The sequence below is a fragment of the Python bivittatus genome, unplaced genomic scaffold (assembly GCF_059951505.1).
Source record: "Python bivittatus isolate LINGU-HERP-01145 unplaced genomic scaffold, Pbiv_v1 ctg000610_np1212, whole genome shotgun sequence".
NCBI classification, from domain to species: domain Eukaryota; kingdom Metazoa; phylum Chordata; class Lepidosauria; order Squamata; family Pythonidae; genus Python; species Python bivittatus.
In genome coordinates this window covers 55,556,976-55,571,804 of record NW_028277088.1, presented here as the reverse complement: position 1 = coordinate 55,571,804, position 14,829 = coordinate 55,556,976, and the positions used below count along the sequence as shown (strand labels likewise).

Here is a 14,829-nt window from a genome sequence, read left to right as displayed (position 1 = left end):
AGGAAGGCTAGGATTGGGGGCAGTTAATGTCAATGTCTCCCACATCACTGAGATTCTGGGCAATATTTTTTTTCTCCTCAATTAGCAGCAGAGAAATCACAATCTGTTTCCCACTGGATAGCTGCAAGAGTGAAAGACAGTGTATTTTTAAAACTAAATTCTATGACTGTATATAAATGTATACGAAACCTATAGCAGGTATGCTTCTGTGAAAATACTAATCTTTGATAGTGAGATGGGCATTATTTTAGAAGTCCAGATAATTCAAGAAATATGTGTGGGTATAGTCTCTGTTTCTAACATTTATTTCCAGAGCATGTTTAATTGTAATCGTCAGAAGATACAAGAAAGAACAGAAATCTTAAATCAAGAATGGAAACAACGCCGGATACAACCTGTACACATCATGACTTCTGTGAGCTCATTGCGTGGGACCAGGGAGGTTGGTTAACCTGTGTTGTAGAAATCCAGTTACAAAGTTGTCAACACGTCTTTGTTTTACTGGAAGAAAATTGGTTTGCCTTTCTTTTTTTTTGTGCAAAATGATAACATATGACATTCTGTGCTTATAAATTGTCCTTAGGAATGCCATTGTCCTTAGGAACGCCATTCTCTTGAATCAGGCAATTAATTTAAATAAAATTGTATGGAAGAAAGGGGTTATTCATTTTAGAAAATGTATATGGCTACTTATTTATGAACTTTAGGTGGATAACAAGTCAGCAAAAACTAATATAATAAAACCTTTATAAACCAAGCAAAAAGCAGAATTAAAATGATCATAATACAATAATCAAGGTACTGTATAACAAACTTACCATACAAACCACATTTATATTGGACTAATGTAACATCCTGACCCAGCACCTGGGAGAAAAGTCAGGTCTTCATAGTTTTCCCAAAGGCCAGAAGGATCAGGACCCTCCAGATCTTGGGGGAAGACCATTCCATAGGGCAGGCACTGTGACAGGGAAGTCATGACTTCTTGGTCCTGCAAGATGACATTATTTAACAGAAGGGTCCTGGAGCTTACTTGCCTTATCCAATTTGATGGGACATGCAGACATCCTCAGAGATAAATGGTCCGGCAAATAATCTGGCTTACACCAGGCAGGATTTGAATTGTACCCAAAAACATACTGGGAGCCAGTGCAGCTTGTGCAACAGTGATGCAACCTGAATGAACCTCAGTATGTCCAAGAACTGCATGTGCCACTGTGTTCTGGACCAGACAGAACTTCAAGGGGAGCCCTGAACAGAGCATATTGCAGTAATCCAATTGGGAAGTGAGGAAGGAATGAGTGACAGTGAGCCTCCCAGTCCAGGAATGGGCACAATTGGCCCATAAAACAGATTTATGCAAAAGTCCCTCTACGTATGGTTGCCAACTGCTCTTCAATCAAGAGTTGTGAGTCCAGGAGGACTCTCAGATTGTGCTCTTTGTGTGTGTGTGTGTGTGTGGGGGGGTGCTATCCCCACGGAGAGTTAAAGGTAAAAAAGATCCAGATCCAGGGGGTCCAAAAACTCAAAGCTACTCATTCTTGCTAGGGTGAGTCACACCCTGTTCTTCCTCATCCAGACCCTCATAAGCACCTGGCACTGGCTAAGCACCTTGATGGCATCACTTGTGTGGCCAGGATGGAGATGCATAATTGATTATCAGCAGCATACTGATAACACTTCACCCTGTGCCGACAAATGAACTCCCCCAGAGGTTTCATATAGATTAGGAAATTAAGAATGTACAGTGAGAGATGTTAGCCCTGCTGAGTAGTACAGACAAGTACAACTAGGAGTACTAGCTCTATCGTTATTGTAAGGTTACATTCACAGAATCTTGAAAGACTGAAAGTATTTCTCCCCTCCTGCCCTTTTGGTCTCTGGAAAACTAGGGAGAGTCCCTCCTGAAATGCTTCCCACATACCCCTCCTCTCCTTCTGTGGACTGAGATATCTTTTACACGCTGGTTATTCAGTCTGCAGCTGTCCTTCCTGTCTCTCAAGGCCATTCCCACTTATCGTTATATAGCTGAATCCTGAGGCACCCTGTATAAGAGGAACCTAGGGCTAGATCTTTCTCCCTCCCCCAAACACTGACTGAAACCAACTCTAAAGGAAACCAGCCAGAACAGTGCCCCCTCCAACCCCCTAAGCTGATCCAGAAGGATACCATGATCAGTGGTATTGAAAGCCCACCAAGAGATCCAGGGAGACAAGGATGGATGTACCACTCATCTTGAGCTCTCCAGAGGTCATCCACAAGTGCAGCCAATGCTGTCTTGAGGCTATAACCTGGCCTGAATCCCAAACTGAAAAGGATCCAAATAATCTGCTTCTTCAAGGACCCTTTGAAGCTATGCGCTTATCACCTTTTCAACAACCTTCCCTAAAAAAAGAGAAGGTTAGAGACTGAATGAAAAATTTCACTGTTGAATCCAAATATGACTTCCTGAGGAGATGACAGACCACTGCCTCCTTCAAGGCAGGTGGAACCACCCTGTCCTGGAAAGAAGCATTCATGACTACTTGGACTAACTATATGCCACCTGCTAGGAGGCCTTGGCCATCAAGGAGGGTCATGGATCTAAAACACAGGCAGCAGAACTCACTGCATCAAGGACCATGTCCGCTTCCTCTGACAGATGCCTAGAGAAGTCCTCACAGTGGTCCAGAAAGAGCTCCCCACCCCCTCCCATATCAAGAAGGGATCTGGTCACCCAAAACAGAGCTATCTGCAGATGCAGTAAGAGTGGCAAAGTAAGCCTGCTTCACCATTCTTATTGCTGCAAGAAAGGTTATTACCTGTGCTTGGTCAAAATTGTTCTTTGTCTTCCTCCAGTAGCATTTTAGGTATCTCTTGTGTTGTTTCATCTCCTGGAGTTTCTCTGAAGACCAAAGAGAGCTGTATGATCCATGATCACACAGAGGCTGCACCAACACAATCCAGTCTAAGGCCATCATTGTCCACTCATTCCAAATTGTGACTAAGACCTCAGATGAATTGTGCTCCAGAGCTTTGGGAACAATCCCAAGTTCCCTGTGGGGCCCCACTAGGTCCATCAGTCACACAGAGCAGACCAATCAAATAGGTTCTTCCTCCTTACAGTGGGGGAGCAACTGCAGAGAATTCTAGAGCTAAGAGAGCATGATCTGTCCATGACAAGAGACTGATGTTAACATCCCCCAACCCTGGATCATGTCACCACTGCCCTGAGACAAAAAACAGATCCAGTGTTAATAGATTTCGTTTCAGCTGTCTTCTTTGTTGTATTACTGTTATCTATCTCTTAGCTAGGAAAAAAAAAAAAGTTTCATGAAAAACTGGTGAAGACAAAGCTTCAACTCTTTTTGCTTTGACATTTGAAAGGGAGTCCTAGCCTTTGATTCCTTTACTGTACAAACTTGGCAGTTTTTTTTCTTGGTAATTGTGATAAGGCAATTGGCTTTTTACTCTCTTCTCCATGGTATGAGAAGGAACCTTAACAAAGTCCTCCTTTTATAAACCTTTTCTGCTACCTTGGTGTATAGCAAAAAAAAAAGAAAAGAAAAGAAAGAGGAAAAAAAAAGGCTGAAGTAGACAGAAGGGAGGAGAAATCTTTGGAAGAACTTTCTTGATGAAAACTTTTTCTGTGTCCTACTTTACACAGATTTAGCTGGCCTTTTGTCACATCGAAACATGGCTTTTCTTTAAAACAACTTGATATATATGAAATTCTTACTCACTATGGCATCTCTTCCACAAAAGACAGATTGCTTTAAATAGCATATACAATTCAGTTAAACTAGATTACATGAATATTTATCATCCCTGACTTCTTAGAAGATGATTAACATCCACCATTTTATATATGCCAAAAGAATTTATATAGCTATTTCATATATATGAAAAACACATTAGAGGTTCTCCACTGGAGTGAAAGCAATAGTTCTGTTTGAGCATACTTACATCTGTTAATGTTTCTTAGTGAAGAAGACTGTTCAAATTATCATTTGAAAACATTAATTTTCTGTTTAAATCAGTTTTTGCTACTGCTATATCTAGTTTGAAAACAATTTACTACTAGTTGTATAACTTATCTTTTCTCTTAGTGTTCTGTCAGCAGTGACTTAGACTTCCCAAAACAAGTTATCCCTCTCAAAACTCTGAATGCTGTTGCCTCAGTACCCATAATGTATTCTTGGTCACCCCTTCAACAAAATTTTATGGTAAGTGACTATGACCCTAAAACTTGCAAAATTAAAATCAGCAGATCAATACACTTTGTAGAATACAGCTGCTGGATTATATTAAACATGAGTGTCAGATTTACAGTATGTTGTAAATTCACCTTTCCTATGTGCCATTAATGAATATAAATGCTCAGCAGTTTTAATTGTGTACTCTACAGGTAGTCCTTGCTTAATGCCCATTTGTTCAGTGACTGTTTGAAATTACAATGGCACTGAACAAATGATAGTTATAGCTGGTCTTCGAAGTTACAGCCATTGCAGTGTCCCTGTGGTTGGCAGCCTGCCTGCATTTATGACTGCAGCATGCTCTTCAACTCCCCTCACCCACCTGTCTTGCCCCATCTCTGCCCTTTTGAGTGCACTGTACTCCGCCACTGCCTCCTACCCCTGATGCCCCAGCTGACCTGCCATCTTCCTTCCTCCTGCTCCTGACAGGAGGCCTCGTAAAGGGCCAGCAGCTGCATTGGCTAAGCACACCTCATCAATAGCAGCAGGAAGAAGACAGTAAGGTCAGCTGTGGCTGGCAGGGGGCAGCAGGGGTAGGCAGCTGTGGCACAGTGCAAGGGCGGCCAAAGGCAGAGATGGGGAGATAGGTTGGTAGGGGGAATTGAAGCGGAGGTGAGCACAGCAGGGCAGGAGAAGCATGAGATCCTCGCCTAACAGCAGCGCAGTCTTCACCTAATGACCACAACTGGGACTACTGGAACTGCTGTCGCTAAGCAGTGTGGTCACGTGATGTTTCACTTAATGATTGCCTTGTTTAGCGATGGAAATTCCGGTCCCAATTAGGGTAATTAAGTGAGGACTACTTGTAGTTAATACCTAATTCATTTTATCCTAATGTGAATATACAATTTTTGCAAAAAGGATTTGAATGATTTACTAGACAATTTTCATTAGGAAAATATAGACATGTTATGTTGTTTACAAATGAATTATTCTGGGAATTTTTTAAAATGTGGAAATACTTATAAAATTGGAATCACAATTTCAAGAAATAAGAATTGTAGAAATTATGAACAACTGTGTGTTGTATCAGATTCAAAGCTTTCCCTTTTCCATTTCACATCCTAAAAAAGTATGCTAACCTTGGACTGATGAGAAAATGTGAGCCCAAGAGGATTTAGACTTGTTCGTTCCTTGTCACAGCTTCTACTTTTCCTTCCCTTCTCTATGTCTGTAGAATAGCTTCATCTATTTCAATTATTTTAGTGTGGAAGTTCAAGTATCTTTGCCATATGCATTGCATATTTTATTTTTATCTATAAACTATCCACTGAATTGATCTTTATTCCCTGCTCTAACTTTAACCAGTAAATAATCAGCATTTAGCTTGAGTACTTGGATTTTTCACTACCACGTATAAAGTTGATTTATAAATCTATGCTGTCTCCATAATGGATGCTTTTTTTAAAGTTTAGGCCAAATACACACACTGAATGCATCCCTCTCTCTACATCTTTGGACTTTTTATATAAGATTAGTAATACAAAAATCACACAGTCACCAAAAGTCTTTAACAATGCCAGTGAAGTATTAATATTTTTAATAACAAATATTTTTAGAACATCTGTTAGTATAATTCCTTAATATCATTACTTTTGTTACTATTTTTAATTAATATGATTGTTCACTTAAGTACTCTCTCTTTCGTTATCTGTCCAGTCACATTCAACTTTCAAAGACTTTTTAAGGTTAATTCTGTCCATTCTTTCTTAAGTTTTATAATTTCACTTAATGTTTCTAGGTTTAAACCAGTATCTTGCTTGATGTGTCCATTCAGCACCTTCCTTGCCATCCTCGTTTTCTAGCACCTCCAAACATTCCTAGCGTAACTGATTTTTCTAAGAAATTTGATGTCATGACATGATGTGACCAAAATAAGATAGCCTTAATTTGGTAATCTTATCTTTCAGTAATATTTCTGGCTTGATGCAGTGTAAAATCTCCTTGTTCATTATTTTTGCTATCCAAAGTATGCACAGGAGCTGTCTCCAAACCCATAATTCAAAAAAACCTTAATTTTCTTTCACCTGATTTTATCATTGTTCAACTTTCACAAATTTAGGCAGCTATAAGAAAAAAAAAATTACTAATCTTCTCCATGCTAGTCATTGCACTGCACCCAAATAATATTCTACATTTAATTTCAGGTCCAGTGTCTCATGTTTGGTCAATTTTGGAACTGAAGAAAATAAAGTCCTGGACTAATTCAGTTTTTGTTGCTGATTTTTATCTTGCTGTCAGCATTTTCAGTTGTTGTCATTACTTTAGTCTTGATATTTAAATGCAGTCCAGCCTTTTCCCTTTCTGCTTTGACTTTTGGTATAAGTTGTTTTACAGGCTCTTCATTTTCTGACAGTAGAGTGGTGTCATCTGTATATCCTAGATGTTTAATATTTCTGCCACCAATCTTTATTCCAATTTCTGATTCATCTAGGATTTGTCTTAGGATCGTCAACATTACTTCTATATATAAGATTCATCAAAACTGCCTCGATATATAAATTAAATAGAAGTGGTGATAGAATACAGCCCTCCTGCCTACCTGTTCTACTCTTGAACCAGTCCATGTTTCTAGTTTTCCTGATAGTGGCTTCTTAGTTGTAAAGTGATTTTATTAAATTATTTAGAAGTTGGGGAATGCCCATTTCTTTCAGGTTTTTCCATAATTTTTCATGTTCAGTGCAAACAAAGGCTTTGCTAAAATCAATGAAGCATAAATATCTATTCTTTTGAATTTGATGTGCTTGTTCCATGATCCATTGAACATTTGCAATGTGGTCTTAAGTGCCTCTTTCTTTTACAAGACCAGCATGTACCATGAGCAGCTCTTTCCATGACTGGGTTCAGTTGATATTGTATGATTTTCAACAACATTTTGCTAGCATGTCATATCAGAGCTATTATGCAGTAGTTAAGCAGATTTGTGATTAAGATGAACCCTGACCTTTTCCAGTAATTTGACTACTTACTGGTGTCCAATTTTTTGACATAGTTTTGTAATTACTACTATTTGTGTTCATTTAAGCAATTCTGATGGAATGCTATTGATTCTAGGGCTTTTTTTTTTTTTTGGCAGTTGTTTCAGTGTCTGTATTACTTTGTCTTCCAATGTATATGGCTCTGCTTCAGATTTTGGTTACATGGTTGAAGAACATTATTAGTTGTACTGTATACAATTCTTCAGTGCATACCTTTATTTTTTATTTGCTTCTGTTCATTCAGTTCCTTCCCATCCTTGCTGGTTTTTTTTTTTTTTTTTTTATGTTCAGTGAATGGTGTCTGAGATTTTTAGGACAAAAATATCTGTCCTTTTTGGTTTCTTTCCTTCATTTCTTTGCAATGATGATTGTAGTTATTTTTTTTCTCTTTTCTAACTTTACAATGAAATTCCACATTCGGCCACCTCACTTCATCTTTGTTGCCCATAGGTTTAGCTTTCCTTCTCTGTTCAGCAATTTGGATGGGGTCTTCAGACAACTATTGGCTTGTTTTCAGTGGTTCTTTTGTATCTTTATTGAAGATGTTTTTCATTTTTTCCTGTAGTTCATCTGGTTATTTTTCTATGAAGTTAAGTAATTTGAATCTGTTACTTACTTCAACTGCTTATAGAGATGAAATTTTGTTGAGATATTTCCTGGTTGCTGTGTTCTTTTTGGTGTTGCAGAATTTGAAATTGAAATGGACTTTGGCCATCACTACTTGACTACATGTAGTTGATGATCTGAGCCAGAGTCTGCATCAGGTAAAGTTTTAACAGAGATAGCTGTGTTTTCCACAAGAAAACACAATTTGCTGCACAAGATATAATCAATTTGATTGTTGTACAGTCCTTTTGGAGATGTCCAGGTGTTCAAGTGGTGTTTGGATTGAATAAACTGTATATGGTGATACTCATCTGATTTTCTTGACAGAACTGTACAAGTGGTCTCCTGCTTCATTTTTTTTTCTTAAATCAAATCTGCCAATTTCTGTTTCTTTTTTGTCTCCAGTTTTGCCACTGAAATCTCCCATGAGGTATATACTATATCTCTTTTCAGTGTTTGTTGTAAGGCTTCTTAAATGTCAGCACAGAACTGTTCTAGTTCTTTGGATACATCTGTTGTTAGTGCATAAATTTAGCAAGTTGTGACATTCACAGGTTTAGCTTAGATTCAAATAGCCATTATTCTGTAATTTACTGCTCAAAAGTTTTCAATTGATTAGGCAATTTTTTTGTTTGTTATTAATGCTATTCATTCCCTCTGATGTTATTTCTGGAATAGTATATTGCAAACTTGTCTGATTGAAAGCAGCCATTTCCAGTCCAGTTGATCTCACTAATGCCAATAAATCTATTTGGTCCTTGTAATTTCTTTCTTGATGATAGCCAGATTCCCATTATTACATTTCATATGTTCCACATGCCAGTCTTGTTTATTTTCTTCCAAGAGGGTTTTGCTTTCTGCATCATATTTCCTAGACTACTTGTAGCATGTCATTGCACTTCTGCAGCGTATCTGATACCTTCTAGCCTGAGGGTTCCACTTTCCAGTACATCTTTGAGCTTTTCTTTGAGAATATTTCCATAAAGAGTTGATGATGATATTGGAATAGGTCACCAGGTCTTTCTCTAGCTTTTCCCATTTATTCAAGCTTGGGACTGGTACATAGATGTGTTGCCATCTGTATGGTTGTGTTAATATAAATACTATTGATATAAAACTTAAGTATTATATAGATTGTGATATGTGACTATATAGCTGATCCAGCTACAAAAATGATTAATCATAGGGAAGGTTCAAATTTACTAGTATTCTCATAAGTCCACAGGTGCGTACTTACACTCACATGGAAATGTCATTATGTGAATTGCTGCTTCTCTAGATTGTATATGTGACCAATGTAATTTACATGATTATGCCATCATGGAATTCTTTTCATTGTAACACAGAATGGTTCGAATACACAGATTGTGTATATCTCTCCAAGAGCATTGTCTGGCTGCACTTTTCATAGCAGTTGTCTATCTCTGTTAGCATTGATGAGGCATTGTGTGAAATAGATCATTGTTTATTTTATAAAATATATTGCAATGAAAGGTACGTTCATAGCAGAATAATTTCTAAAACAACTTTTAAGAAAAAGATGTTAACTTCTTCCAAGGTATTGGGCATGGTTCCGATAGTTCCAGAAGCTGTTACCAAAAAAGTAACTGTTAATGTGATAGAAGAGGAGAACTATGCATACATGAAAGTAAATATATTAACTACATTTATTTAAGGGAAAGTAAATGAAATCCCATGTAATCTTTTTTCCTGGCCCCAAATTAATTTTTTGGAGTCTGGCCTCCAGCAAATCACTCAAATGTTAACTGCAACCTGCAGCCCAGGAAACATTGTGCATCCCTGAGATTCTTCAGTCCTCAGCTATTGGATAGAATTAGAGGAGAAGTCAGATGGCACTGAATCTAACTTAACCCTGATCTATTGTTTGATAAACCATCACACCAAATCTTAAGTTCTTTAATCTTACATGACCTGTCACCCATTTTTTAAGAGCTACATAGGGGATTATGTTGAATCTTTTTGTTTTTAATGTAGCAGCCTTTCTGAGAGAGGAAGAGAGAGAGAGAAAGATCCTTGAGAATATGACAGCTGCCGCGCTGCTAAGAAATATGGATTAGTATGTTGCATTATGTTGTTGTCAATGATAGTTTGTAGGTCAGAATATCATTTTGATTTTTTGTGTATGATTTATTTGCTGTTTACTTATCCTGCTTTTCAGACAACAGTTGTCTCTCAGAGCAGCTGACATGTTAAAGAGAGAAAAACTATGCCATCAAGCAATTTAAAAACATACAAATAAAAGAAATTGAGTGTAAAGGTTAGGGTGGAGGAGGAAAAATAGTTCTGAAGTCCAAAGTATTTATATCTAATACTGATCAAGTTGATATTCTTTTCTTGGCGTTTTGGTTTAAAAACAATTTTTAACTCTTGTTCTCTGATTAATCAGAAAGCCACAGTGCACTGCCATTTATCTGTCCAGCCCCTGGTAACTGATCTTCGTTCAATCTGTGATGCAGTTTTTCTGCAAACCAACTAAGATATTAATGACACTGTAGGTTGTCCTGTTATTTGACTTTGTGGTGCTGTGTAAGGGATTGAAATATCTACGGCTTTTTACCTTTGTTCATAGAAGCAAAATGTTTTACTTTGTCATATTTCTATTTTGTTTTAGGTAGAGGATGAGACAGTTTTACATAACATTCCTTATATGGGTGATGAAGTACTTGATCAGGATGGAACATTTATTGAAGAACTAATCAAAAACTATGATGGAAAAGTACATGGAGATAGAGGTAAGTTATGATGTTCCATTTTGTAAAGGATTTGGTTCATGTAGTTGATATGGTCTGTCTGTTAAATATAATATCATGCATTTCTGAGAAGGCATTCATTGCATCAAATAATGTGATTTCCATTCTTTGTGATTCTATTTTTGTATCGTCTCTTTACAGATGGATAGTTTCACCTGCACAGTACAGGAAATCTGCTTGGTTATACTGATGCTGCTTTTTGACACTGAGCTTTAATGCAATGTTATGTGTGTTCATTGTACTGAATATTATGTTCATAACTATTATTCATATAAGCCTTAAGTTTCCTTAATAAGTAAAGGATTTTTAGGCTATTGCCTAAGCCTGAATCTTGCATAGATCTTTCAATTCTTACTTGACAATAAAATAAAACAATAGAATAAATAAAACAATAGAATAAATAAATAGAATTGAAAAGTAGTAACTACCAAATTAAAAAATTTCTGATAAGAATTACTCCATTTTCTTCATTAATGCATTTATTTCTACATGGATAGGCATAGATTTGCATGTTGTAAGCTCCATGGCTCTTACTCTCATTTAAGTGTTTATTTTGCTTCAGACTTAAAAAATTGCTTTGACTTTTTCTGTGTGGTAGACTAGATTTCCTTAGCTATACATAGCCACATAATAAACACGTGCTTCACCAGGTGTTTGTTTATGCTTAATTTTCAGAGTGTGGATTTATCAATGATGAAATATTTGTGGAGCTAGTCAATGCACTTGGTCAGTACAGTGATGATGACGACGATGATGATGACGACGATGATGACGACGATGATGACGACAATCTTGATGGGAGAAATGACAAACAGAAAACTCGGGAGACCAACAGAATGGGTATGTTAAAGAGATCTTTGTAGTATGCTGGCCTGACTAAACAAGGAAAGTCTGATAATCAAAATACATACTTTCAGTTATGTAATGTCTTAAGAAATATGTGTTTTTTTAAAAAAAATTATCTAAAGTTGAATGCCAGCAAGCATCACCTTTTGATTATTATAACATTGAGTGATGATTCATGTTTGTAAAATTGAATTAATGTTTGTAAAATGTTTGTAAAACATTAATCATGCACAACACAGTATTATGGTTATCATCATTTTAAAGGTACTTAAAGATATACAGGCCAGTACAGGGGGGATCGTGGCTGATCTCAGAAAGCTAAGCAGGGACAGCCTGTTTAACACTTGGATGGGAGATTCCCAAGGTATGTCAGAGCTAGTCTGGTAAATTGAAAAAAACATCTCAGAAGAAGGCAATGATAAGCCACATGCTTATTTTTGCCAAGAAAGGTACATGGATATCAGCAGAAGTCATTATGTCTCCATGAATGGAATACCTACTTGAGTATGTTTCCTGATGCATGTGTGTAGCCAGTACAAGCTGGAATAATGGGGGAGTTGGTACTCTCATAGCCAATGAAAGAACAACAAAATAGCAAGTCTGACTGTTAGAAAAAGAAAGGAGAGGTGGAAACAGTCCAAAAGAAGGGGGCTTAGCAATCTCAGTGCAATTATTTAATTTGTCTAGTAGTAATCTTTGAAAATTTACTCTGTGTACATGCTCCCACCTCCTGGTTAAATAAAATAATGCTAACTTTGCATTACTGCACCTGTATTTCTATGATTATTGGATGCAGCATGTTGAAACTTTCTAAAAATAATAAAAAGTGTTATCTGTGGAGAAGCCTGTTACATAGGGCAGACAAGAGAAGGTGGTGCAAAAGGGTTTGAGTATTGTCTCTATCTAGCAAGTCAGCAAGTTGGAATTCCTGTAGACCACAACCACTTTACCTCTCCATCTAGCGTATTGCACCATATGGTAAAGCAGCAGACATTGCTGGGACAGATGGAGTCATTGTTTTCTCTCAGCCAGCCTTTGTGTTACATCCCACATAGCACTTTAATCCAGGGTTAAATCCTGGGTAACAGATCCTTTACCAGCAACATTTACCATTGAAGAGCAAGAACTTTAGTTTGGATAGAGGATATCATCACTGTCAACTTGCTTGGTTAGACTATAACTGAAAAGCCCATTCTCTTTCCCTGCAGTATTCAGTTACAGCTTTCCTTCATATCAGCTTTGTTGGTTATTATTTCTCTGTTGATTCTTAGGGCATTTTCAGTTTCCTACTCTCCTCAGTGCATCTCTTAGCAAACACCAATTAACCAGCAGCTTCTTCCTTGTAGCTTCTTTGTTCTGGATTTTTAAAGCAAAGTGTAGCATTCTAAAACATCCTTCTCTAATTTCTAGGGTAGGGAAAAACTAACACTAATTTAAATTGCTTAATAAGAATGAATTAATACCAATCTCTGAAACTCATCAAAAGAAGCTTTCTTTGACCTGAAAAAATTCTGGGGTTATTGTGTTGTTTTTACTCATTACATGACCACCAGGAGGCAGTGTACAACTGGTTTCATCTTTATTGGGACTCATCATGCACATGCAGCTGTTACAATTAGTATAGATTTTATGTGGTTCAAAACTCTACTGGGGATTAAATTCATAGTGCTTTATGAAGTGCACCTAGTTTTATAAGTTATAATCACCTTGGTAGTCAAGGTTGGTGGGAAAGGAGATATATGAGCTATCAATTTCTGTGGTTTTTACACATTACACAACCTGGTGGTCAAGTAATATGAAAAAACCATAGGAATATATACTGAAATAGTCTCCCCGCTGGCCTGCTGGAACCTCCAGTACAAGGACATGGCATAATAACTGCTCTGTTTCTCTAACTTGAGAGTTCAAGTAAGGAAGTTGTATACCCCTCATAGATGTATACCCTTCATAAATTGGGTTTATTGTAGGGCTTTATCCTCAGAAACCTCTTGCTTTCCTGCCTATTTCACATTTTATCTATTTGCTAAATTTATATACCAAATTAACCTCCAAGTTTTTTCAGGGGTTAACAACAGAAAAGCAAACAATACAATAATAATTTAAATGAAAAAAGCAGCAACCAGCAAAACCATCCCAATCATTCCTCCAGAAAAGCTCTGTTTTCATCAACTTCAGGAAGGCTATGACAGAAGGGGTTAATCTAGCTTCCAGGAAGAGGCTACTCTAGAGTAGAAGTTTTCATACTTTTTCAAGGCTGTGGAAACTGTTTAAAACAAAATTCTGGAACTCTAATCAAGAGGTAAAACTCTAGTGGGTTTACCTCTAATCAAGAGGTAGAGCTTTAGTGATAGAAAATAGATTAAACTCAAGCATTTTTTTTTGTTTTTGTTTTAACATTATGCTCTCATGGAATCCCATCAAGTTCTCATGGAACTCTAGGGTTCCACAGAACACAGTTTAAAAAACCCTGTTCTATAGTATTGATGCCGTTTCCCACAAAAAAAAAAAAGCATTATCTCCTGCCCTTAGCCTCTCTCATCTCATGAAAATAGGGCACCACCAACAGTTTTTTGTGGCACAGAAATAGTGGGTGGGTTAATTCTGGTTGGAGAAGACAATCATACAGATAGATACCTAGGAAATAAACCAAAAAAGTAAAAAGCATCAAATTGCTTTTGTTCAAATCTATTGGCAGCCAATGCAGGTCCTGCAATACAGGTGTAATATGCTAATGGTAACAAGTGTCAACCAGCAGGTGAGCAACTGCATTCTGAACTAATTGCAGTTTCTGAGTAGTCTTCAAAGGCAGCCCATGCAGGGTGCACTGCAGTAATCTAAATAAGTTGCCATTGCAAGATCCTTCTAAAGTTATGGCTACAGCTGGTGCATCAGCTTAAGCTGGGCAAAGGGCCTCCTGGTCATGGCTTCCATCTGCCTATCCTACAGTAGGCAGGAGGACCTCCAAGTCACAGCCTGTTCCTTCAAGGATAGTGTCTCCTAGATCTCTCTTAAGAACTATGCTCAGCAAACAGAAACGCCATCTTGCTTGGGTTCAACCTTAGCTTGTTTCATCCCATTCAAACTCCATCAGCCTCTTGTCACTGTCAGAACACTTCAGCAACAGCTCCATTAGACCCAAGGTACAATTCAGTATCATCTGCATATTAAACATGCCTCATCCTGAACTGATGGATAACCTCTCCCAGTGACCTCCTCCAGATGGTAAAAATTAGGATGAGAGGACCAAGCCTTGTGGCATCCCACAAGGGAGTGGTCACAAAGCCGGCCTCTCTTCCTTGTGACCACCAACTGAAATTGCCTACTAAGGAATAATCCAAAGCCCTTGGAGGTGATCCAGAATGATATCATAATCAATGCTATCAAATGCCACTG

The 14,829-nt window shown here is 37.6% G+C and overlaps 1 protein-coding gene across 6 annotated transcripts in view; it reads left to right on the top strand.

Moving 5' to 3' along the window:
- EZH2 (enhancer of zeste 2 polycomb repressive complex 2 subunit) overlaps positions 1 to 14,829 on the top strand; it is a 60,145-nt gene that overhangs the window by 18,915 nt on the left and 26,401 nt on the right. For 4 of the 6 annotated variants that reach the window (XM_007428541.4, XM_025166851.2, XM_015888126.3 and 1 more), the window contains 4 exons: positions 314 to 442; positions 4,089 to 4,205; positions 10,452 to 10,572; positions 11,266 to 11,430. In XM_007428541.4, the coding sequence (XP_007428603.1) occupies positions 314 to 442; positions 4,089 to 4,205; positions 10,452 to 10,572; positions 11,266 to 11,430 (532 nt within the window). Of the gene's footprint in view, positions 1 to 313; positions 443 to 4,088; positions 4,206 to 10,157; positions 10,336 to 10,451; positions 10,573 to 11,265; positions 11,431 to 14,829 lie in introns of those variants that run through there. The other 2 variants (XM_007428542.4, XM_088150067.1) reach the window with 2 other exon arrangements.